Below are 16376 nucleotides of genomic sequence, written 5' to 3'. Positions count from 1 at the left end.
GTAAATCCACGTTCACTTTCTTTGCAAATTGTGTTTGAACGCTGTGCCACCAAGACCCGCTTGCTTCCTCCCTCCCCACCCATGTGTCCCCCAAATCCCCGTTAGGGCTGAGTGTGACTTGACGTGTATGTGGGAAGGCGATGCAGAAGGCTGATTCTTACACATCTGCCTCTTATTTCCTTTTGTGTGCGGGCATCTCCGTGTGCATGTTTGAAACAGATCTGAGCAGCTCCGTATTTCGACTCCACAGATACGTGAATCTCCGGGTGCTTGATTTTTGAAAACTAGGACGTAGCACTTTGCAGAAGAAAAATCAGTCCATTCACTATTATTTATGTGATTGCTGATCTGCTAGACGGATATAGAAGAGCACCAAGAATTATAATAATTTATGGAGCAGAGCGCTGGTTTACAAACATATTTCTCAGCCTGAGCCTTGTAGGTTTCTTCGCATCTTGGGCCTCACTGGGCGCTTTGGGGATGGAGAGGGTTCAGAATCTGAAGACCAGCCGGGCGAACTGACTGCCTTCATATCTAAAATTAAAGGAATAAGTGAGCAGCTATTTGTGGCAGACAGGATGTGGTCCAGTAAGTAGTGCTCTTCATCATTCTGAAATAAAAGTACATAATTGGAAAATGAAGCGGCAGCGACTGCTGGGGGGGGGGGTGCGGGCGAGGAATTAGAAAGTGTAATTTAAAATCATGTAGTCATAATTCAAAATGGGCCCAGCTAAAAGGTTTTTAAGTGGCAAATGCTTTAAAGTCACTCGTGGTTGATCCTTTTTCAAGGACTATGGTCTGATTTTCATATTTGTGGATTCCTTCATTGACTCAGCCCGTCAGCTCACTCACTTGGCTGCTGAGGCCAGGGCGGGCCGGTCTTTCTTTCGTCGGAAATGCCCGGCTGATGAAGAAGGGGTCAAACACGAGGCCTGTCATCTTAGGGACATGTGGGACTGGCTCTGATTTTTTTTCCCACTGGACTATTTGTTCTTTTCCCTTTTCTTTGAGTTCTCTGTTTATTTTTTACCATTTATGACATTTTCAAGTGTCGACTCATCAATTGCATGTTTTCAGGCTCAAGCAAAACATGGAAAAACAATACCATTTTAAAGTGATTTCCAGCTCGTATGGAAGCCTGGCTTGTGAAAGAATTATTCCCAAGCCCCCACACCTTGAGACTTTTCTGTTAAATATTATTTCTCCTGCGTTTTGCTTAGAGGGGGCTACTGAGGAGGGGTTAGCGTGGTTTTTGGGTGACATTTCGCCACATTGCAACTAAGTTCTCAACAAAAGCCTCCGTGAGCAGCGCCTTCCGCGGAGCTGCCTTTCTCTCAGCTCTGCTCTGGGTGACGGCTGGGGACAACCGCCTGCACGCTGGGCTGGCCAGGTGGAGCGGCTGGGGCTGCCGGCTGCCCCCACTCACAGTTAGAGGAGGAGAGGAGGAGTCGGAGAAGAGATGCGGCTGCAGTCCTGGAGAGAGCCTGCCAGGCGTCGGGCTTGGTCGGAAGGCCTGCTGCTGGAAGCTGTCGGGACAGGGGTTCCTCTGTGGCTTCTGTTACTAGACAGTTGTCCCCGTGCAGTCAGTGATTGTCATCTGAGTTTCGGACTCAGGACAACACGTTGTCCTAGCCTCACAGTTACGGCTACAAACATGACAATGATGGGAAGAGAAAGACGGGGTGCCTTTTGGGGGTGGCTGCCTCAATGGGGGGGGTTGGCTTTGATTACGGTCGCCTTTCCCCTTTATGACATTTTTGACTGTTGAAATGGGGGGACTTTTGAGAGCCAGAGAGGATGTTGGTTGTAATGACAGCAGGCGTGAACTGGGACTGTCCCGGGCCCACCCTGGCTTTGAATAGCCCATACTGGGTGGACGTGGGTGCCTCACGCTGCCTGGCAAAGGCCGTCTCTCTGGCCGGCGGATTAGCAGCACGTGGCAGTGCAGACGCTTGTGGATTTTCCTGTGTGTCTGGTGGACGTATTTGCGCTCCTGGAACGACCCAGGTGTCACTTTTGCAAAAATCCACCTGCTGTTGAGATGCTGCGTGTCAGCCAAGGCCCTGTCAGGCTCTCCTCCCTGGCACGTGCTGGCTGGCCAAAGAGTTTGGTGGGGCCTTCCTCTCGGAGAGGACCCTCTCCTCAACACCCTTGTCACAGGCTTCTGAGCGGCTCTGGTATCTGTCTGGCTGCTCCTGCTGGGCCCCAAGCCCTCTGAGGGTCAGTTTCACATCTGAGTCATTTGGGTCCCAGAACAGGGTCTGCTCTGGGGTGGGGGCAGTGGATGTTTCAGGCTGACCGGTGCTCTGCGGTGCCCTGCTGGGGGGTGGTGAGGAGTTTGTCCAGAAAAACTAGTCAGGGGCAGGTCGTCCTGGTGGGTCCGATCACAGCACCCTGAGAAGTGAAATGACCGGTCACTCGCCCTGTCACGGGCTGGAGGGAAGGGGCCTGGAGCCCTGGCTTCTGGGCAGGGAGGAGGGGCCCTTGATTATCTGAAAGTCTCTGCTCCATCAGAACTTCCTAAGAGCATTGGAAGAGGCATTTAGTGAGCACCTGCTGTGTACCGGGCCCGGGCCAGGTGCCTTGCAGGTCCCATGTCCTGTTGTCCTCCCAGTGGCTCTGGGAGGGTGGTTTTAGCATCCTCTTGTTTAGAGATGAAAAACCCGAAACCCGAGGAGGGAGGCTGAAGCCGCTTTTGACTCCTGGTGTGAGACTTGAGGGCCGTGCAGTTTCTCTCTCTCCCTCGTTCATTCGTTCATGGATGTTTTATTCTCTGGCTTCTCGTTCAGCTCAGAGACGGGATGAGACTCTGCTGGGAGGCTTGGCAGGAGAAGCCCTGGGGAGTGTGGGCAGAGGTGCCGGATGCAGCCTGGGGAGGGTGAGGGAACAGGTGTGCATGCACAGAGGAGGGGGTGGTGCAGAGCCTTCCAGGCAGAGGGAACAGCATGTGTGAAGGCTCAGAGGCAGGACTCCCGGTGTGCCAGGGAAACCCAGAGTGGTGAGCTTGGCTGGAGTGGTGAGAGGGAGGCTGAGGGCCGGGTGGGCCTCCTGAGCTGGTCTAGGGAGCAAGGCTTCCCACGGGGCAGCAGGGTGCTCCTGACTTGTGCATCCCCACGTGTGAGAGGGGATGGCTTGGTCAGAAGCGCATTTTAGGACACTCGTCCTGGAGGCTGGTGTGGTGTGTGGCCTTGACGATGCAGCAGGAGGAGGCCAGCCAAGGTGGTGGGCACGGTCAGAGAGGTGGGCCTGGAGCTGGCCTCTGTCCTAGACAAGAGCTTTCCGGACAGTCGGTCCCGGAGAGCTGCGTGCTGCTTGGTGCCCCGACCGGTGTCCACCTTCCTCTGCGAGAGCCCTGGCCTGACTCAGCTCAGTGCCCGAGGACCGACAGAGAAGTGCCTTTGAGGGGAAATGGAAAGAGAAACCACCTTGTGAAAGAAGACGACTTTTGAAAAGGGAGCCCTGAAAAATAGACTTTTTCAACAAGAACTTTTCAACCCTCCCGATCTGGGCCAACTGGGCCTTCGTGGAGGGGCAGGCACAGGCTACTTCATCCCATCTGTTACCGCGCGGTGGGCCCAATGAGGAGGTGGAAGCACAGAGAGGTTAAGTGACTTGCCCAGGGTCCCCACAGCTAAGCAGCACCGGAGACCGAATTTGAACCCCGCTTCCTCTGATCTCTTCTTCAGGCTTTTCTCCATCGCAGAAGTGTACCAGTGGCCAAGTGCAATAACAGTAAAAGTGAGATATTTGCTTATTGATGCTACCTCTGCCCCAGGGCCTTTGCACTTGCCGTTCCCTCTGCCTTGGTTCTCTTTCCCTGGGTCTGGGCATGGCTGGCTCCCTCTCAGCATTCACATTTGAGGTGACGTTACCTCTTCAGACACCCCTTTCTTGATCACTCGGTTTAAAGTAACCATCCTCCTCTCCCCCATTGTTCCTTATTGTGTCACCCTGTTCTGTCTTCTTCCAGGTACATATTAGTATCTTTCTATCTATTTATGTTTTGCTTCATTGCCCGCAGTTCCTTGAGGGGTGCGACCTGTTTATTTCTTTGCCGTTCTTTCTGGAACCTGGGACAGTGATGGCATGTGGGGCCGTAGTAAATGCTTGTGGAAGAAGGAAGTGCATGAATCCATTCATTCCACCTTCCTCTTTGTAGTTCCATTTCCTTCCCACCCGCTGGCACAGAGGAGGCACCTGTGGGCCGGCCAGGATGTGGGACTTGCTCAAGGTCACTCTGCTGGCCGGAGAGCCAGGACGGAAGTGCAGGCGGTCTCCCCACGCGGGCCCCAGCGGGTTCTGGCACGCCCGCTGCCTGCTGCGTTGCCTGCCTGCTGTGTTGTTTTGTGGACCAGGTGTAAATGCTTCCCAGCTAAAAGCCGTTTGTTTGGGAATCGCTGCCCCCACTCCGTGGATCGGCTGCGTTCTCCGCACCGTGGCTGACGCTTACTGCGGCTCCATAAATATTAAATGGGTATTAAAAGAAGGCTCCGCGTTCCCAGTTTCCTGATTTCTCCGAGCAGGGCCCCTTGCGAACCCCCTTTATGTGAAATGCAGCGTTTCACTGCGGAGAGCCTCCCGGGAAACCTCGCCGCTGCCTTTTCTAGCTGAGTCCCCTGGTGTAGAGTGGCTCTCCCCCCACTGCGGCTGACTGCAGGGCAGGCAGGCGCCCGTTTCTCGGGGGAGGGATGGGTGGAGGCCCCTGGGACCCTCTTTCACAAGGCCTGTGCCTGGTCTGGCCAGCCTCCTTGCAGGGTTGTGGGGTGGGTAAGGGGGAGAGGGTCGATGCATCTGCAAACTTTAGCTGAGCCCCCTTGACACCCACCCTATGCCAGGCCTGTGCTGGCCACTAGGGAAGGAGACTGGCAAGACACATGCTCTATCCCTCCCTCCATCCCTGCATCCATCCCTGCCGCCCCCCCCATCCCTACCTCCATCCCTACATCCATCCCTGCATCTCTCCATCCCTGCATCCCTCCATCCATCCCTCTGTCCATACATTCACTAATTCAGTATTCATGAAGTATCTGTGATAGGCCCTGGGGTGATAATAGCTAACATTTACTGGGCACTTACTATGTGCTGGACTCTGTGATAAGCAGTTTATGTGTGTCATCTCATTTAATCTTCGTGACTGTATGAGGTAGCTCCTATTTTTCTCTCCATTTTGCGAATGAAGAAACAGAGCCCCTGGCAGGTTAAGCCACTTGCTCAGGGCTGCAGACCTGGTGGAGGCTGGAGCTGACAGACCTAGGTGAGTGAGGGAGACCCAGGCAATGCCCCCAGGGGACATCCAGGCTCTTCCTGGGACCCTGGAGCAAGGATCCCTGATCGAGGCCTCTCTGAGGAAATTCTGGCTTTGTTGAGGGGTGAAGGGTGAGTCGGCTTTAGCCAGCTGGTGAGGAGGACAAAGTGGTCCACGAGGAAGGAGCCAGAACCCTGAAGCCAGGCTGCCTGCGTCTAGATCTCAGCGCCACCCACTCTCTGTTCTAGGCTGGGTGAGAGGCTTCCCTTCTCCATGACAGACCTTTCTCCTCTGTGGTGCCACCTGTCTCAGAGGGAGGTGGTGAGCCTTAACTAGAAACTTAACTAACTGGAAAACCAAAGTCTTCGATTTCGGTGGCTCTGAACAAGCACACAGCGCCTGTTAGCTGAAGGCCTAGGCCCCTAGCACCCGCCAGGCCTGGGCCTGTGTGGCTGGAGTGTGGGCAGGGCCCAGGGGCCATGGGTCCTCATCAGAGGAGCCATGGCAAGGATTTCAAGCAGGGGTGTAATGTGGTCAACTTGCATTTGAGAAAATTCAGGTTCTCCAGCTTTGCTCACACTGGACACCCCTGTGCCACAGATGCCCCGGTACCCGGGCAGCACTTGCTCACAGCGGGCCCTCGATACACAGGTATCAAATTGAACATCACAGTGATTATGACAGTTACAGTGAATATTAGCTGACACTTGGTACCTGCCAGGCACTGTGCTCAGGATTCCCCTTCGTTTAACCTGCGCAGCTGCCCTGGAAAGTGGTGTTACTATTATCAAACTCATTTTCCGGAAGAGAAAGCTGAGGCTCAGAGAGGTTAGAAGTTGGCCTAAGGTCACGTAGCAAGTCAGTACGACATTGGGGCTCAAACTTTTCTTCAGATCCTGGCCTTTGGAGCCCTGGACCTCGGCATCTGCTGCCCGAGGCCTCTCCCAGGGTTACAGACAGGATGCATATGGGCCCCAAGGCCAGGACACCCCGACTCACCCGGCTCAGAGGCCTGGCATGCTGTATCACTGTATCTGCCGGGAGACCCCAGCAGGACAAGGACAGGAGCAAGTGCGTCCTGGAGGGAAAAAGCAGATTTGTCCCCTTGTCTCCCCAAGGAGAGAAGACAGAGATGAGTTGTGAATCAGGATGCTTTTCTGAGGGGTGGGGGTGGGGAGGAGAAGGATATTGCTATTTATTGCACCTCGTATGGGCATGATTGTCTAGATTTAAAAAAAATTAATAATCCATTTCTCCTTTGCACATAATTAAAATGTTCTCCGGCCTCTAATTTTTGTCACTTTCCCAACCTAATTTGTTTTCTGACTGTGTCGATTCTTCTGTGCGCAAAGCAAAGGGGGTTTTTCTTCGTTGACCGTGACTGGGGTACGACTGTCCAGGACTAGTTTAGGTTATGTTATTTTCTCCTTGGTTAAATGCAGTGCAAATGGAATCATGGAGGGTCTCAATGACCAGAACCCAAACCAAAGCAAAGCAATCTTCAAGGCCTTTCCTATGTACACAGTTAAAAAAAATAATTGTGGAAAAGAATGGGAAAAATAGGTGGTCCCTCGTAAGGAAGCCGTGGCCACTGCATCACGTGTGTGAGCGTGTCAGGGGAGGATGTGGGCTTTCCCAGGGCCCCTGTTTCCAGGATTCCGCATAGCCGAGTTGGAATCAGTTAAAGGGACATTTTATTCCAGTAAACAAATGCAAACCACGCTTTCCAATGAAAGAAAGGAAAAATAATTGTAGCATTTGCAAGCTGCAATTCTAAGTGGACTCAAGGTTTGAGTGGGAACATCAGAATTCCTGACATCCTTATAAGGCACTGGGGGAGGTTTTTTTTTAAAGTAGATTCCCCACCTCCCACTACCCCCCCACGGCCACCCCCTGAGCTGGTTGGTGTATGGCAATCTGTCGGGAAAATCCCTTCTCCCGAGGCTGCTAAAAGATATCTTTAGGCGAAATTGATGTTGAGGAAGGAATCTGCGCGGTGCTGTCTCCACCTGCTCGGGCTTGCAGGGGGTGGGGCTGTGTGGGAGTGGGCGTGGGGGGGGGGTCTGTGGGAGGGCTGGGGTTGGAGGTGAGTCCTTCCTCTTCCCCAATTACGAAAAGTAAAACTTACCTGTTTGCAGAATGCCAGCCGTTGTCTTGCCCCATCTCCAGGTCCCCTTGTGGGCCCTGGAGAATTTTGTCAAAGGACAAAAAAAAAAAAAAAAAAAATGCCAGAAGTATTTAAACACGTTGGACCATGCATGCCTCCGTCCACGGCCTGGTGGGGTTTTTTTGGGGGGCCTCCCCCTCCTCTTCCCTTTTTCTTTTTACCAAAGTATATTCATCAAACTGCTGAGTTGGAAAGATTTGTAATGAGTTTCTGAGCTGTACGACTGTGTTTTTTCCCTCTCCCCCCGCCCTCTCTCTCTTTCTAAATCTTCATCTGACATTAAATAAAGCAAATCCCAAACAGATTAACTGTCGCATGGTTCTGCTCCGTCTCCTCAGTCTGTTTCCAGGTCTGGCGCGGGGCCAGGCGGCGGTGGCAGCGGTGGCGCCGGCGGGAGATGCCCGGGCGGCCAGCGGAGGTCCATGTGGCGCGCTAGGTGGGACCCCGGCGTCCTGAAGGCAGAGGCTCTGGCCCTCCTGCCCTGCGGCCTGGGCATGGCCTTCTCGCAGTCCCACGTGATGGCCGCTCGGAGGCACCAGCACAGCCGGCTCATCATCGAGGTGGACGAGTACAGCTCCAACCCCACCCAGGCCTTCACCTTTTACAACATCAACCAGGGCCGCTTCCAGCCACCGCACGTGCAGATGTAAGTGGGCGGCTCGCGGGGGGACCGGCTGGGCGCCAGGTGCGGGCGGTGACGGCTGCCCAGGGTGGGCTCATGGACGAGGGGTGCCTCCTGGCTTCTGGGTCCAACCGTTTCATGCTTGTTGGCTGAAACAATCTGGAATCCCAGGATAACTGAGGATCCGAGTCGGGAGGGACGTGGGAGAAGTTGCAGCGTGATGGCCTGTGGGCCGATTCTGGCCCGGAGTCCTGTTGCATTTGGCCAGGAGAATGTTTTACAAATATTTAAAAATGAGGTGATTGCACATAAAAATCTAGACTTCTGGCTTTGCTTTACAAAACCAAAAGGGCTGGCAACCCCAGGCCCACACGTTCTCATGGCAACATCGGGGCCTGAGTCCCAGCTGCCCCCTCTTGGTGTGTGGGTTGGTGACCCCAGGTCTGGTGCACGTTCCTCGTTGTACAGATGGGGAGACTGAGGCCCGGAAAGGGGAAGGGACTTGCTGAGGGCCCCGTGGCATTAGGACCTGCTCTTGGGCTGGCCGTCTTCCCTTCCCTCTGCCCCTCTCTTTTGCCCAGACCCCCGTGCTTCTGTTGAGAAGGCAGCGATGCTCTCCAGAAGGACTGGGGAGTTCTGCCACCTGCCCCTTGGGGCTGAGGGAAAATACCAGGGTGCCCCAGCAGTGAGGCCATGGCGAGAGTGCAGACTAGGGACCCCTCTGTGCCTGGGGGAACCTTTGGCCTCCCTGGATGTTTCCTGCGGTCTGGAGAGGTACCAGCCATCCAGGGTGGAGGTGGGTAAATTCCTGGCCCTGCCCCGGGTGGCTCCCTGCGTTTCTAGAAGACCCTTCTCCTCCTTTATCCCCCTGCCCCTCCCATCAGCCCTGCACTGCAGGGCTTACCTGTTGAGGAAACAGAGGCCAGGACAGGTGAGGTGACCCACTCAAGCCCAGACAGCTGGTAAGCGCCAGAGAGGACTGGAACGCAGGCCACCTGCCTCCAGTCCAGGGCTCTCTGTGATGTCTGTGGATGAACATGTGTCCACTTGAGAGTGTCCACATGAATCCGCTTCCTCGCTGAAACTTCTCTTGGCCCCTGTGCTGGATCTGGGTCAACGACGAGCCCCTGAGTGTGGGGGGGACTGGCAACTCCCCAGTGACAGCACAGGGAGGTCAGAGCTGTGATGGGGACACTCTGGGGCCGTGGGGCCCAGCACAGGCCCTCCTGGCCACCAGGCTGGGTCAGAGTCCTCGGGAGGGCATAGTCCTGGACTTCCTCTAGGGCCCTAAGCACCATCTCCAGGGAGCAGTGCTAATGTGGGGTCCTAGCGGCTGTCCCTTTGGGGAGACCAGAGAATCTGGCGTGTGGACCACCTAGAGCAGGAGCCGTGGGGGTCTCCAGACCCAGGCCTGGAGGTGGGGGGGGGGGCGGGTCGCTGCCTCTCATTCTGTGTGGTTCCCTCAGGAGCCGTGCTGTGTTGTAAAGGGTGGGTGCAGAGAGGTGATTTGTGGGAGGAGGGGCTCTGGAAGGCAGGTGGGTGCCGGGCCTGGGAGTGGGTCCTGGGTCTGGGAACTGCCTCTTCCTGTGGCGCCTGCTCTGGAAAACGCTTGTTTCCGTGGGGGCCGCGGGGCTGGCGCTGTCGGCAGCTGCCTACTTTACTTTTCGGTAGATTTCTCTTTGGGAAACTGCCTCTCGTTTCCATTTCGGAGTCAGACTGGTGGATCTGGGCGGGATGGAAGGCCCTGGGTCTCGACCACGCTGTTCCTTCGTCTCTGGACCTTGAGGCCTGGCAGGGCTGCTGCAGGGCGGGGGGCCTTCACTGGCTCAGTTTTCTCTTTTGTTGATGGGCTTAGTCCTCCCCGTGTGGAAGTGGCCATGTCTCAGGTCCCTGGATGCTGGGCTGGACTCCTGCCCTGGCAGGAGTGGGCGAGAGCACCGGGCCCTCAGGCAGAGCAGGTGGGTGTGTGTCTGTGCCCCCGTGCACGCCCGTTTGGAGGGGCCCCCCGGGCGCTGTAGGGAATGCCGCCTGGTACCAGGTAGAGCTGTGACCTGCAGTGTCTCAGGACAGAGCTAGGGCAACAGGAAGTCAGGAGGGAGGAGGGCCAAGGGGCTGCGGAGGACCCTCTGGAGAAGAGGACTTCTAGCTGGAGATCCAGAGGAGGAGGAGTGGGGGGCAGCGAGTTGGCAGAGGGCCGGGAAAAGGGGGCATTGGAGAACGGCAGAAACGCCCAGGTGGGCAGAGGTCGCCCCGGGTGGGAGGCCAGGTGGCGTCCTGAGGAACGGCTTGGACTGACGGGATGAGGGGGGGATGGCCCCCGTGGAAGCCAGGAGCATCTGTGGGTCGTTTATCCATCCATTCAGGATGTTTGCGAGCAGTCGCGTGGCACGGCCCGCTGATTGGTTAGGAAAACGGGCTCTGAGCTAGCCTGCCTGGGTTTGAATCCTGCCTCTGCCACTCACTTGTGGAGTGGCTCTTCATGCCGCCGCTTCCCCATCTAGAAGATGCCGCTCTGAGTAATGCTGAGGATTAAGGCGGTAAGTCCACGTAACACAGGGCCAGGTCACAAACGTTTGGCGTTGGTAGTACTTGCTGGGCTGAGCTAGGTGCTCAGTGGTGATCAAGACGCACCCGCCGCCCCCACCCCGTGCTGAGCTGTCGTGCCCAAGTGGTGGCCGACAGTTAGCACACGTGTCATAAGAGCGTGTAGTCGCATATGAGGCTGCTAGCAATAAGTGCTACGGAGAAAAAGCTTAATGGCTTTCTTGTGGTCACTCAGCTGGAGTGAGCAGAGCAGATGCACAGTGGCAGGCCCCACTCCCATCCCTCCTGGCCGGCTGTGCCCTGCCCCCTGCCCCCCACCACTGAGGCCAGGGTTCCGGGCTTCCTTTGCCACTGGGGCTGGGAGGCAGCTGCGGGTTTGGGCCAGGCCCTGGGAAGAGCATGCACCGAGCCCCGGTTCTGGACTCCTCGTCCAGTGCTCCCTCACTGCCCACTTGGGCCACCCTGGCTTTGAAACACAACTTTGCACAAAGCTCAGTGAAGCCAGGGCTGGACAGCGACTCTGGGAGGCGGGGTGCTGCCTCCCACCCTCCTTCTTTCAGGCTGTGGGGCCGCGAGCGCGGGGGAAGGGTGCGTGAGGCGGCCGTGCGCGGGTTTCCATGGTGAGGAGTCTCCACGAAGGAGGGATGGGAGGATGGAGGCCACTTCCTGACTCGTGATTTACCGCTGCCCTGGGCTTCGTCTCTGGGGTGAGGGAGCGAGGGGGCCTTATTTCATAAATCCACAATTTATATTTAATAACAGCAGCGACAGGCTGAACATGGCCTCCGATGGAGCCCGTGACTCATGCAGCGGCCCCCAGAGACCCTGGTGGTGACGAGGCTGCCTTTGCCAGAGTTATGAATCTTGGGATCTGGGCCCCCAGATTTTGGGCCCTTAGACCGGAGACCCCTCACTCTGGGGGCCAAGAAACCCTGCGGTGGCCTGGGGAGAGCCCCTCTAGGCATCAGCCCTCCCCACGCCCGCTGTCCTGGGTGGGCAGGCGGCCGTGTGGCCAGTGGTCAGCAAGGAGGCAAGTGAAGTGTCTGAGGGACAGGGTTATCCTGGGGCTCTGCCTGGTGGGGGCCTCGGGGGCTGGTGCCAGGCATAGCGTCGCTTTTCTCTGGCCCTTAAAAGGAGTCCTGTTGGTGGAGATGTGAATTATCCCCTTTAAAGACCCTGCGAGCCCGTCAGGCTGTGCGGGGTCCTTGAAGAAGGTAGCAGAGCGGGAGGCGCTGCTGTGTGCCTGTTTGGGCCCTCCCAGCCTGCCAGATGGGTACGCTGACCCCTTCTCTGGATGAAGAGACTGAAGCTTCAGAGGGGACCCCGTGGCCCCTAGCCCTCCCGTGCACTGAGAGGCCTCCAGGAGACAGTGAGGGTGAGCCTTGAGCCCGGGCCCGGGGATAAGGGGGCAAGGCAAGAGGCGAGGACTAAAACTTGAACCTTCTGTTCTTCCTCCTGCCTCAGGCCTTTGCACATGCTGTTCCCTCTGCCTCCCTTACTCTTTGCCCTGCTAACACTGACTCATTCTTCAGCTCTCACCCAGATGTCACTTCCTCAGGGAAGCCTTCCCGGACCCCTACCTAGACCAGGTCTCTCCTCCTCCCTGCGCCCCCCGCCCACACTGTACGCGCTGGCTCATGCTTCAGCCTGTGGGTATACCTATAGTCTCCCTTCCACCAGCACGAGCTGGTCCCTCGAGCCTCTCACAGCAGACAGATGGGAAGAAGAAAGAAAGGAGAAGTAGGACGAGGCAGGGAGCACGGCTCAGGAAGAGTGCTGGGATCAAGGAGGGCCTCCTGGGGGTGGCAGCATCCCCTGGGCTTGGAGGACCAGCACAAGCACAGACTGAGGTGGGAAGGAAGGGCCAGCACAGGGATGCAGGAGGGCAGTGTGTGGGGATGCAGGAGGGCAGTGTGTGGGGGATGCAGGAGGGCAGTGTGTGGGGATGCAGGAGGGCAGTGTGTGGGGGATGCAGGAGGGCAGTGTGTGGGGATGCAGGAGGACAGTGTGTGGGGGATGCAGGAGGACAGTGTGTGGGGGATGCAGGAGGGCAGTGTGTGGGGGATGCAGGAGGGCAGTGTGTGGGGGATGCAGGAGGACAGTGTGTGGGGGATGCAGGAGGGCAGTGTGTGGGGATGCAGGAGGGCAGTGTGTGGGGATGCAGGAGGGCAGTGTGTGGGGGATGCAGGAGGGCAGTGTGTGGGGATGCAGGAGGGCAGTGTGTGGGGGATGCAGGAGGGCAGTGTGTGGGGATGCAGGAGGGCAGTGTCGGGGGATGCAGGAGGGCAGTGTGTGGGGATGCAGGAGGGCAGTGTGTGGGGATGCAGGAGGGCAGTGTGTGGGGATGCAGGAGGGCAGTGTGTGGGGATGCAGGAGGGCAGTGTGTGGGGGATGCAGGAGGGCAGTGTGTGGGGGATGCAGGAGGGCAGTGTGGGGGGGATGCAGGAGGGCAGTGTGGGGGGGATGCAGGAGGGCAGTGTGGGGGGCTGCCTCAGAGCCAGTGCTTCCTGTAGAGAGCACTGGCCAGCTATGCGACCCTGAGCCCACCAGTCACTGCCCCTCCTCCTTGCCTCAGTTTCCCCATTTCTAAAATGAGATGAAGGGACTCGTGGGCCCTCTTGTCCTAAAACTCCATGGCTGATGCCCAGTCACAGGGGTAGACGTGTTGTTAGAACCTCGCTGACGGGATGAGGCTTTGGACCCCGCGGACCTACAGAGCCCCTGTTTCCCCAGAAGCAGAGATCGTGGGGGATGGCCTCTGCTCCCGATGCCCTGCAGTCTTTGGTGGAGACAGTGGCTCACGGGAGAGAGAGCCTGAGAAGGGGCCGGGGCACAGGAAGTAGGCTGCGGGGAGCATTCACCTTGGGGTTCTGAGCAGTGAGGGTCGAGAGAGAGAGAGGAGAGAGAGAGGAGAGAGAGAGAGAGAGGAGAGACAGGGTCGTCCCTACCTTCCAGAGCTGGACTGGAGGCTGGGAGGGTCCGGAACATAGCGAGCAGATCGCTGAGCCGGGTGCCGGCCTAGGTCTGGGCCCCAGGGGCTGCCTTCTCTATTGTGCACCATTCCTGCCGCTGTGACTCCTGTGGCAAGACCCCGCGTTAGGCTGGGGAGAGGCGGGGATGGATGTCAGGTCTCAGAGAGAGCCACAGCCTTCTCTCCGGTCCCTACAGAACGTCACTGGGAAACAACCGTTTTGCTTTGTTTTTTCTTGTCACAAGAAGGTGTGGGAGTTACATACCCAAGTCCTCTTGTGAAGACCCAGGTTGAACTCTTCTCTTTAACTTAGTAGCTGGGGCCTTGGACATGGGACTAACTTTTCGGGGCCTCGGTCACTTATTCCACAAGGCTGTTGTGGCTCAGGTGTTAGCCAGGGTTTTGCCATTACGAGTGTCAGAAACCCAGTTTAATTGTCTTAAGTATAAAAGAGAGTTTACTGGCTCATGTAATTAGCTGGGAAGTCCAGGTTTGGCTCCTGCTTCAGGCACAGCTGGATCTAGGGGTCAGATGATGCTGCCAAGCCCTCCCTGACTCTTGTATGCTCTCTTTCTCTTTCTCTTTCTCCATATCTTGACTCTTCTTGTTCTTTTCCTCACTTCCAAACACAGGCTGGGTTTCTGGGAGCCCCATGAGGTGGCCTCTGTGGGTGTCCTGTCCACAGCTCTATCCCTGGTGCCTGGCAGGTGCCTGGCATTTAGGAGATGCTCAGTCAGGATTTGTCCAAAGAGTGACTGGATGAAATGAACCAGGGCCTGCAAATAGTCCAGCCTGGTGTGGGTTCTGAAACCAAAAACCAGCTTCAAATTTGAGCTCCACCGGCTTCCACGGCTGAGACCTTGGGCAAGTCAGCCTTTCCTGAGCCTCAGTTTCCTCATCTGCAAAATGGGCCTAGCCACCGTACCCCACCCCGACGGTCATTGCAGCGTGGAGAGAGTGAATGCGTGTGGCATGCTGAGCACCCGGTGGGGTCTTCATCCACGGGCTCATCGATCTCGTTACTGTTATTGCCTCAAGGTTGAGCATTTGTTACGATCCAAACAGCCGGAGGACAGTGCAGAGAGCCGAGTCTTTATTTGTTTCTCTGGGGATTATTAGGTTTGCATCCTCCCTGAGCTGAGAAGCCTCGGGGTGGAGGGAAGTAAGAACAGAGTTAATTAAAGAGCTGGGGCTCCAGCAGCAGGCCCAGCCCGATGAGAGCCTGGGAGCTCGCGCTGATCTTGGGGGGCTGACGATGGGGGAGATTGTTGGGACCAGAGGCGGCTCTGCAGCTGGCATCTCGCTCCCTGTCTCTCCCTTCTTTGTCTCTTTGACTTTGTCTCTGTCATCTCGTGGCACGCTCAACCTCAGTGTGTGTGTGGGTGAATGAATGAAGGGATGAATGAATGAATTTGGGGGGTTCACTCGTGTTCCTGTGCCGGGCCGATAGCCCCGTAGTGATTGGCTGCCCTTGGGGCGGGACCCAGAGGACAGAGGATGGTGGGAATTACTGGGAGGGGTATTTTAGCTTCCAGACCAGCGCAGGTATCACCTCCTCCTGGAAACTTCCAGGGGGCCCCAGACCAGGTTAGGGCCTTCTCTGGCCTCCAGGTCCTCTGCTGCCCCATGAAAGCTGGTGGCTTTATTGTCACTGCCTGGCCAAGTCTGTCTTCACCATCAGTCTGGGGTCTCCTGGCTGGGGACCAGGTTCGGTTCACCCCTGTGGTACCAGCATTGAGCTCAGCGCTGGCGCACAGTAGCTGGTCGGAATGTGCTGTGTTGAATGAAGGAGTGAGTGAATGAATGAGTGAGTGGAGAGGGAAGAGGGGGTGCTCCCAGTGCCTTCCTGTGGGTCATCACTGCCCTCACTTGGGGAATTTTCCTCTTCTCCCTGGTCCCGCCCAGCTCCGACCTGCTGGCTTCTAACTTGGCTTAACAAACCCCGGAAGGGGGCCAGGCGTGCCCCCCTCCCGTCACGGCACCGTGATGGGGAGAGGCTGGTGTGGCGCCTCCCGCAGTAGCGGATGGAGGGTGCCAGTGCTCCCTGCACATTAGCATGCTGAACCCACGTCTCTCGTAAGGTGTTAATTAAATTTCTTCGAAGTATATTGTCTGAAAAAAAGGATAATTAGAAAGATGTCTTTAAAAGTATTTATGTAACTGATATGGTACCGCGTTTGGTTTGCCGCATAATTAGATTTAAACACAACTCCTCGAGCGGCATACTCATTTAGAGAGAGCTGCTCATTGAAATGTCATTGCGTTGTTTTTCAGAGTTTTGAGACTGGTGAAATCATTCCGCTGCGGTGGGGAGAGGCCTGGCGGGGAGCAGGGAGCTGGGTCCCTCTCCCGCAGTCTGCGTCCATTCCCTGCGCTACCGGGGCCCCTTGCTCAGTGTCCGCCTCTACGATGGCCCCCCGGGAACGACAGCTTACGTTTGTGCTGCTCTTTGTAATTTTCTGAGTCCTTTGGCTTATTGAGGGAGCTCCATTTTACAGACAAGCAAACCAAGGCCAAGTGTTTGCTGAAGGTCACACGTTAGTGACAGGTCGCAGAGCTGGGATTGGAAGCCTGGTCTCCTGATTCCAGGACCGTTTTCTTACACAGCCTGGGAGAACCTCATTCTTTGTGTGATCAGACTGTCTCCTAGTTTTGCAAAACTGCCGCTGATCTTTGGTGCCTTTATTCCGCGTTTCGCACGTGGCGCTCCTTGGCTGCTGCTCATGCTCCGCACGGCGCTGGGGCTGGCGAGTCGGTTCTTTCAACTGGACCTCGGCCTGTGGCCCATGCATTCTCGATGGGGCCGGTGGCACCCCCAAAGGGGGCA

General features: G+C 56.6%; 1 protein-coding gene across 2 annotated transcripts in view; it reads left to right on the top strand.

Annotated features, from left to right (window-relative positions):
• Positions 1–16376, top strand: part of MPPED1 (metallophosphoesterase domain containing 1) — a 79475-nt gene that overhangs the window by 5587 nt on the left and 57512 nt on the right. For both annotated transcript variants that reach the window (XM_070506758.1, XM_044778184.2), the window contains exon 2: positions 7751–8058. In XM_070506758.1, the coding sequence (XP_070362859.1) occupies positions 7835–8058 (224 nt within the window). In that variant the 5' untranslated portion in view covers positions 7751–7834. The remainder of the gene's footprint in view (positions 1–7750; positions 8059–16376) is intronic.

The sequence above is a fragment of the Equus asinus genome, chromosome 4 (assembly GCF_041296235.1).
Source record: "Equus asinus isolate D_3611 breed Donkey chromosome 4, EquAss-T2T_v2, whole genome shotgun sequence".
In the NCBI taxonomy this organism is placed as follows: Eukaryota; Metazoa; Chordata; class Mammalia; order Perissodactyla; family Equidae; genus Equus; species Equus asinus.
This window is presented reverse-complemented; position numbering and strand designations above follow the sequence as displayed.